We start from the raw sequence: 9097 nt of genomic DNA, 5'->3' as shown, positions 1-9097 counted from the left end.
TCTAAGCCACAAAAGAAAACGTGCCAGTTTAGGAGGACGTGCAGAAGGACTGCCAAGGTATTTACTGGCCTATGCTCAGCAGCTGCTCCCAGGCACCCGAATTCCTCCTGCTCTCCCCAGGGCAGCCCTGAATCGGTGCCTTCCCCCAGCCGCCTGTCTCCGTACCTATGGGAACCTGGTGATATCCCAAAAAAACCCCTCGGCTTCAAGGCCCGCTGAAACCAGCCAACGCGGTGAAAAACCGAAGGGAATGACGGGCAGGTAGCACAGCCCACTCTCCCCTAAGGGCCCTACCGAGGCTAAAGCGCCCCCGGGCCGGCCCTGGCACACCGCGCCCGGCTGCGGTGACATACACCCGGCACGTCCCCTCAGCGCCGGGGACGCCGCTCCCGCCCGCCTCAGCCCCGCTCGCGCCGCGCGTCCCACCCACCGCCGACCAAAACATTGACACGTGCGCCTCGAGCCCCCCCACCGTCACGTGACGCGCCCAGCCCGCTCCTGCCGGTGACGCCACCGCCCCCTTTGGCCAATGGGGAAGGGCGCTGCCGGGTAGCAACAAGCGCGGCGGCCGGCGGCCAATCGGCGGGCCCCGGGGCGTGGGGAGCGCAGCCCCACGTTACTTCCGTCAATAGCCCCGCGGCCTGGGCCGAGCGCGCGGGCGGGCGTGGGGCCAGTTGTGCGCGGTGGGGAGCGGCGCTGCCCTGAGGTGAGGGGACCGGGTGCGCGGTGAGGCGGGGAGGGGCGCTGGGGCCGTGCGTGTGAGGCCGGCGGGCGCGGGGTTCGGGGCTGAGAGGGGGCAGGTGTGGCTGGAGGGGCTTGGGGCTGGGTCTCAGGGGCGTGTGGAACTGAATAGTCTGGGGCAAGGTGTCAGGGTCAGGATGGGCAGATGGGTCCGGGAAGAGGGCTGGGGCTAGGAATGAGGGGCTGCATGGAGGGCGTTGGGGAGGAGGTGTCAGGAGCCTGCCTGGAGGGAGTGGGGTGTTGGGATATCAACCGGCTGCAGGAGGATAGGAACCAGCGTGGTTTCACTAAGGGCAAATAGTGCCTAACAAATTTGGTGGCCTGCTGTGATGGGGTGTTGGTGGATAAGTGAAGAGCAACTGACATCATCTGCCTGGACTTATGCAAAGCATTTGACGCTGTACTGCACAACATTCTTGTCTCTAAACCAGAGAGACATGGATTTGATGGATGGACCACTTGGTGGATAAGGAATTGGCTGAATGGTCCCACTTAAAGAGTTGCAGTCAACAGCTCGATGTACAAGTGGAGACTGGTGATGACTGGTGTTCCTCAGGGGTTGTAATAGGGACCAGTGCTGCTGAACATCTTTGTTGGCACCATGGACACTGAGTTCAAGTGTACCCTCAGCAAGATTGCGTGGTGCAGTTGATATGCTGGAGGGGAGGGATGGCATCCAGAGGGACCTTGACAAGTTTGAGAGGTGGGCCACTGTGAACTTTGTGAAGTTCAACAAGGTCAAATGCAAGGACCTGCATGTGGGTCAGGGCAATCCCAAGCACAAGTACAGGCTGGGCAGGGAATGCATGGAGAGCAGCCCTGAGGAGAAAAAACTTGAGGGTGGTGGTTGACAAGAAGCTCAACGTGACCTTGCAGTGTGCAGTTGCAGTCCAGAAAGCCAGCTGTATCCCAGGCTGCATCAAAAGCAGCATGGCCAGTAGGACAGGGGAAGGGATTTCCCCCCTCTGCTCTGCTTTCATGAGACCCCACCTGCAGTACTGTGTTCAGCTCTGGGGTCCCCAACATAGAAAGGACATGAACCTGTTGGAGCGAGTACAGAGGAGGGCCACGAAGACGTTTAGAGGGCTGGAGCACCTTTCCTGTGAAGACAGCCTGAGAGAGCTGGAGTTGTTCAGCTCGGAGAAGAGAAGGCTCCAGGGATACCTTCCAGTACCTAAAGGGGGCCTACAAGAAAGCTGGAGAGGGACTTTTTACAAAGACCTGTAGTGACAGGACAAGGGGGAAAGGCTTTAAACTGAAAGAGGGTAGATTTAGATTAGATATCGGGAAGAAATTCTTTACTGTGAGGGTGGTGAGGCACTTAAAAAAGTTGTCCAGAGAAGCTGTGGCTGCCCCATCCCTGGAAGTGTCCAAGGCCAGGCTGGATGGGGCTTTGAGTAACCTGGTCTAGTGGAAGGTGTCCCTGCACATGACAGGCTTGGAACCAGATGATCTTGGCAAGTCCCTTCCAACCAAAAACTATTCTTTGATAATAAGAGGCCTTAATTTCAGTCAAAATGAGAGGAGTTCTAAACAACTTGGGGGTGGGGGGGCAAGTATGTTATTGTTCATAATACTTCTAGGATGCAGTAAAAAGCTTGGAAAACCAGATAGGCATGAACAAAGTTTGTGGTGGCTGGAGGAAAGGATGTGGTATATTTTTGGGAAGGATTCCTGTTGGATGCAGAGGAAGGCTGAGGTATAAGTAGGAAGGAGAATTTAGGCAATGCTGAGGGTTAGACAAAGCACTTCATTTTGTGTGGTGTGCAGTTTTATAGTAAAAATAAAATACTGTCTCACTCAACTTGTACTTCAGGCTTTTTACATGTCTGTGCCTTCTGTTCTAACTAATATATCGGGCACATGCTGGTCAAGAATGCAAATGAATTAAAAAAAATCATCGTGATGTTTGATACAGCTTAATGGTTTCTTCAAGTTGAAAAAATATTAGAAAATGCATGCTTGTTAGGAAGAAAACTGTTTTTGTTATATGTTAACATGTTTCAAATATGAGAATGCTATTTTCCCTGTATAGCTTGTGTGTGAAATCTCTAGTTAAAATAAGGAGCAACATGTGTGCATCATGAATGGGAAGAAGAGGGCAAAAGGTAGCATGGTCAGAGTCTTCAAAGTATAGAAAACTGCTTTGTTCAGATTCTTACTTAATGTGTCAGAAGTGAATCTCCCTTTTGAAAGAGGCTAGCAGAACACTGAATGATACACCTGTGATGACTTGCATCTGTTTGTAGGAATTTCAAGAGGTGTTTCACAATTGACTGTATGTTGCAGTCTCCGTTTGTCCAGTAAATAGACTAGCGTGCGAGGTGACCTTAGACAACAACTGAAAAAATACTTGGGAAGGTGAAAATTCTTTAACCAAAATATCACTAACACAGTGTAGTGCAAACTCAGTATTTGTAAGCCTTTGAAAAGAATAAAAGGAACACTGATTTTTGTGGCCTGCCAAACTTTTTAAGAACCATTTATTGGTCAGGTCTCAAAATCAGTAATCTGTTTGATCATGGTTGAGCAGATTACACAGGATACAGTTTTGTTCATTTTGGTATCATCTCTTTCCTAGACTGCTATGATTATTTTCCTGGTTATCTAAAGAACTAGAAAACCTGTCTTGATCTAATAAATGCTGAAAGACAAGAAGATTGAGGTTACAGAATCAAAAATGTATTTCAATGAATCTGTTTCTTAAAAGGATGCTCTACAGAGAATTTTCTTTCCTCTAGGTAATCATTGTATTTTTTTAAGCTTACAGAGAAAACTGAAGTAATGACAAGTTTTGCAACTTTTAAAAATTAATAAACAATATAAAAATGATCATCTTGCTGCTTATAGAGAAACCATGCCATTTTTGGGCCAAGACTGGAGATCCCCTGGATGGAGATGGATTAAAACAGAAGATGGGTGGAAACGATGTGAACCCTTCAGTCACACGCTTCAGGATGGGAATAATCAGCTGAATGATATCAGTCACACTGTGTAAGTTTAACTCATGCAGAATCACTTTTTCTTTTCTAATAGCAGATGGGAAGGCAAAGGTTGACTTTCCATTCAGACTGCAAGTGTTTGTGGTAATGATATCATCTGCATATGCTAGAGGTATACAAATGCAACCATGTGGCTTTTTCCATTAGTCGGGAGACCCCTGTGAAGGCTGGCTGTCTTTTGTCACTGCTTCATGAGTTGCTTACTTTAGGCAGATGGATCCCATCTTATTTTTCGTGTCTTTAAAAAACAAAACAAAACAACAACTTAAAAAACCTAACCAAACAAAAAAATTGTGAAGTACCGTTTAAAGATAACTGATACTTACAAATTGCTAGTGCAACAGGCATACTGAAATGTTACCTGGAAGTGAAGGAAGACTTTCTGCTGATTGGGTGTTGGATTAGGACTGTTTAGGGCAGTCATATAATGCCTTTGCTCCAAATAATTAATGGTAGTTTTACGGTAATGCTTTTAACACAATAAATAGACTATGTGCTCCTGTAGAACAAGTGAGAAAGTATTAGTTAAATGAAGTAATACTTGGGGCAGGTGCCCAGAGACTGGTGTGATAGAAATTTCTTTGGACAAAGATATTTTATACTTGGTTTCTCCACGAAGTACTTCTCAGGGATAGCATTTTTGGCCATAAATTCCAGCATAATGTGCTTATAATGAGAAAACGGAATATTCAGTGTTGTGTTAGTCCAGTAAATGACACAGTAATTGATCTGACTTAAAGGGAATTCACTGGCAAGCTAGGACTTGCTGTAGTCATACACCTGTGTTTTCTAAATTTGTGAAATAAACTTCAAGAGTGTTATCAGACAGTGAAGAATTATTATTAAGGTTATCTTGACCTGCTGTTTTCTTCATGCTTCCTTTTCTTTCTGTGTTCATCTGTCATTGAGCTTATTTGGACTTCTTTTTCCACAGAGTCTGGCTACTGTGGATACAAAAGAGTATGCTTGTCTGGAAGAGTGTTCAGTAAGCCTCCAACATAAAAGTTGCCTTAAATACCTTTGAGAAAAATCTTTTCTTACTTCTTTCTTATATCTTTAATAATATAATTGGCAATTGAAAGGAAATCTAATTTAATTTTGATACCTATTTGCACAGTTACTAAATAATTGCATCTTGCTTTAATGAATGTTCTTTGGCAAGTATAACACAAATGATCATTGTCTGTGTGAATATAATTAAGACTTTTGCTCTTCTGATCCTAATTATATATGCATATATCTTTTCTCCAGAGAGCAAGATTAGGTACTTTTATTGCTTCTTCAAGCGAAAATACTACACATTTTTTTCCCTTAGTCTTGAAACATCTTAGTATTGAACTCCTCTGAAGTTGTCTTGCTAGCAACAGATTTAAGTCAACTCTTTTTGAAAAGATATGGGCATAAAGTTCAGGACTAAAATAGATACATTAGTTTGAGGAGGCTGGCCATGAAATGTTCTGGGAGCAAAAAAAAGTTTTCATGAAGTCTGAGGTGTTTCATGACTTGGGTTTCTTAGGCTAGCTTGAATTTCTCAGAATCCTAATTTCTCAGAATCCTAATCTTGAATTTCTCAGAATCCTAATCTCGGGGACCAGCCTAGTCTGCAGCAGATGCCCTCACCTGTAGCGATTTCCCAGGTCCCCACCTTCATCTTGCACTTCTACTTAGCACAGACAAACCACAGCATATTCTGTGGTCCTTCCCACCACAAACACCCCCCCTCCCTTACTTCTGCTTCTATCTGTTCAGTTAAAAATGTATGTTGTCCCAACTTAGACTACAGAATTCAAGTTGGTACTTCTTGGCGAAGTAGCGCTACTTGGGAGTAATTTCATTACATCTTGCACTTTGGATCTGTGAGTTAGCCTTTGATACTAAACTGCAATTAATCTCTATTTGCACAATATTATAGAACAGTTCAGGGTGGAAAGGACGTCTGGGGATCATGCTCCAAACATACTCAAAGCAGTGCCAAGTGAGGTCAGGTTTTATAGGACCTCGCCCATTTGAGCTTTGTGCATTTCCAAGAATGGAAATTCCTCTCTGGGTTCCTGTTGTAAATTCTGTTACCCTCACTGTGATTTTTATGTTTTGGTTTGTTTGTCATCTGTCCCTGTTGGCCCACCACCAATATAGTAAGAATTTCTCTGACCACAGATTGTGTCTATTACCACTTGACTTATTACTGCCTACCTCCTCTAACTTTACGCTCTAGTTCTTGTTTATACCCTCATATTAGATATTGACAGTAATGACGTTTCCCTCCACCAGCACCTCTTAAAACTGAACAAGCTTAGTTCTCTTACACTCATGCATCATGTGCTCTGGTACCTAATCACCTTGGTAACTCCCCGCTGGATTTGTTCCAGTATGCTAATGTTTTTATTACTGTGTTGGGGAGCCCCAAACTAGACACAGTACTTTAGATGCAGTTTCTCAGGCCAAATAAAGAGGGAGGATTGCTTCTTTCAATCTGCAGGAGACCCTTTAATTATCTAAGACCAGGGTGAAGTTGGCTTTATACAACATGAGGGCACACTGCTGACCTGTGTTCTGACTATTATTCACAAGGGCTCTGGCTCCTTTTCTGCAAAACCTTTTCCTATCCAGTCTGCACCCAGCATATACCCAGGCATGGGATTCCTCTGTTCAGTCTGTAGGGCTTCATACTGCAGTGTGTTGTGTCTTGATGGCTGGTTCTCTGTACCATCCTAAACTATTTGGAAACAGTTATCTTCTGTATCTTGGATAGATAGCTCAGCTTAGGATATTTGTTAACATGGTGTAGCACTGGCTAAGAATGAGGCTTGATAAAATGTTTCCTTTTTTGTGGAAGAAGCATAGTAAACAAACCATAAGTACTTATTTGCCTCTTTAAACTGCCCTGTTAATAGGGGTGATGATGTGCGCCTGTCTGGTTGTCCTAACAGGGTTTTATTTATTTTCACCCATTAAATGTCATAATATTTTTCACCAAAATATTCTGTAGAAATCTATGCTAAAGGGAGTACTTGAGTATTGTATTTTAGGGAGCAGTTACAGCAGTTTTCCCTTAAAAAGAAATAAATTCAAGCTATGTAATTGACTGAAACCCTCTTTCCTTTTACTTGTATTATTTTCTGTGAGAGAAAGTATGGATAGTTACTTGCCAAATACTTTCTCTTCAGAATTTAGGAAGGTCTAATTGCAAACAGATTCAGAAATGAACCTTCAAGACATGTAAATAACTTAAATTGAAGCATGTAGTATTTGATTAGTCATCATTAGTCAGTGCCTTGGTGAAACCATTTGATGAAATTAGTCAGAAATGGTGGATCTAATGATAACTGTGCTTGAACAAACATAATCACTTGTGCAGGAATATTTTAAATTCTTTGGAATAATGCTTCAGTAGTTGCACTTAATTAAGTTCCATTTACAGGAACTGAGATGGGAAAAAATGAGAGGCTGCCTTCTGTAGCTTTTGCTCATTTGGATAATTAATATTTTTATGTAAGTGAAGAGTGCCTTATATCCAAGGTAAACAGCAGCTGGAAATGTGGTTGAGGCAGTGCTCTGTGGGCTGAATGTCGGCCACCACTGTGTGAAGTTTGTATCTATAAATTCTAGCACAGATATATATTTCCCATGTCATGGCACTGTGTCCTTGAAGCTTGGTGGGGGAGAGAGAAGAGCACTGCCTTACAGAATTGTGTGTAACTACGTGTCAGAAACCTGCAACTGAAGAGTAAAGCTGTCTTATGCTTTCCTTTTGAGGTTAAAAAAGAAAAAAAATAATCAGACTAATAAGATTTTATCATGATGATGCTCCTTTTTTGTGCGTTAGACTCATATGAACTACTTGCTCTGGCAGGGTAGTCATTTGAGTCTGTGGTATCTCTTGTCTAATTCTGTAAGTGAGATACAGTGCTCACAAGAGTATTTTTGGCGCTGGATAGAAGTCCTTGGATTTGAATTTAGTCTTAGATAATTTTGGCATTTTACAAATATATTGTAAGGTCATTTTGTGCAGGCGCTTTGAGTCTATTCTAAAACACTTAGTGTGTCTCTGTATGACTTGAGAGCATTCCTTCTTCCATGCAAAAAGAAGCAAGGGGATGAGGAAGAATAGCTGGGAATTTGCATAGCCCTGTCAAGTTTTCCAGCATTAAGTGTTGTACTGAAGAGGTTATTTAAATGCTCCTATGAAATTGCATTTTTGAAAAAGCTGAAATTCTTGCATGTTTTATGTAGCGTATTGTAGTTCTAAGGTTGCCAGGTACTTTGCTCTTAGAAAATTTAGAATAACTTCTTATGAATTCATCATCAAGACAAGAAAGTAAGAATAACTGTAAATTTGCATTCACATGTCATGTGCAGTGTTATGATAAAAATGTTAAATTAAGGCTTCTGCTACACCATGTGGCCTGTGCAGGACTTGATTCAGTTTCTTCTTAGCTTGGTGTTTGGGGTGGGGTGGGTGGATGGAGGTGAGCAGATAGGCAGTGGTTGCTTTAGGACAGGCGTCCTCAAACTACGGTCCCCCAGGGACCTCAATCCAGCCCCCGGTATTTACAGAACCCCCCGCCGGGGTTGGGGGGGAAACCAAGCAGCCGCAGATGACGGCCTGCCACTTCATCCACGCACTGGCCCCGTTTAAAAAGTTTGAGGACCCTTGCATTAGGAAATGGTGGAGCAGCTTTGGTACCCAGCCTGTATTTCTGTCCCATTCTTCTGATGCCTGTGGGACACTTGCTTTATATCTTGGGAAGAGACGTAAAAGTTTGTCAGGAAGAATGGTGAGTGTTATAGATCAGTAGATAAATATTCTCCATGTGAAGTGGAACAGAACATGAGGGAATAAAGCCTCATGTGAGAAGATCGTCAGAGAACACTAACAGTCAAATTTGTTTTTTCTGTAAAATTACATGAATTCCAGGAATGTCACAGGTGATTTTAGAATGTAATACAAGGGTGTTTGAAATAGGCCTCTTCATCTTCACAATTCCTTGTATTAATTGACTGCCCTTAAGCTGCCTTTGAGGGGTGTGGGTGGGCTTTAAATCACTAAAGGTGTGTTACTGGCTTTCTAAGGACACTTCCTCTCCAGTAACAAAAAGAATCCTGCCAGATTAACCCTCCTTGTCTAAAGCAGGCCTTCAGGAATGCTGCCTTCCCTCTTCTCCCCTTTGCACTGGGTCAGTGAGAATGGATGTGTTTCTGTATCAGGCCTTATCTCTAGTCTTGTATCTGTTATTAGGATGATAAAGCTAGGTCTGGGAACTTTGGACTCTATTTCTGATTCTGCAATAACTTCTCACATGACGTGGCAATGCAGTCAATACGCTCAAACATAATTAAATTAATGATTTTAG

General features: G+C 43.3%; 1 protein-coding gene across 3 annotated transcripts in view; it reads left to right on the top strand.

Moving 5' to 3' along the window:
- The first annotated feature begins 559 nt into the window (after positions 1-559).
- FBXO25 (F-box protein 25) overlaps positions 560-9097 on the top strand; it is a 30411-nt gene continuing 21873 nt past the window's right edge. The window contains exons 1-3 of one of the 3 annotated variants that reach the window (XM_080387745.1): positions 560-706; positions 3592-3735; positions 4678-4728. In XM_080387745.1, coding sequence (XP_080243871.1) covers positions 3599-3735; positions 4678-4728 — 188 coding nt within the window. In that variant the 5' untranslated portion in view covers positions 560-706; positions 3592-3598. The remainder of the gene's footprint in view (positions 707-3591; positions 3736-4677; positions 4729-9097) is intronic. The other 2 variants (XM_080387746.1, XM_080387747.1) reach the window with 2 other exon arrangements.

This window comes from Falco punctatus, assembly GCF_963210335.1.
Source record: "Falco punctatus genome assembly, chromosome: 5".
NCBI classification, from domain to species: Eukaryota; Metazoa; Chordata; class Aves; order Falconiformes; family Falconidae; genus Falco; species Falco punctatus.
This window is presented reverse-complemented; position numbering and strand designations above follow the sequence as displayed.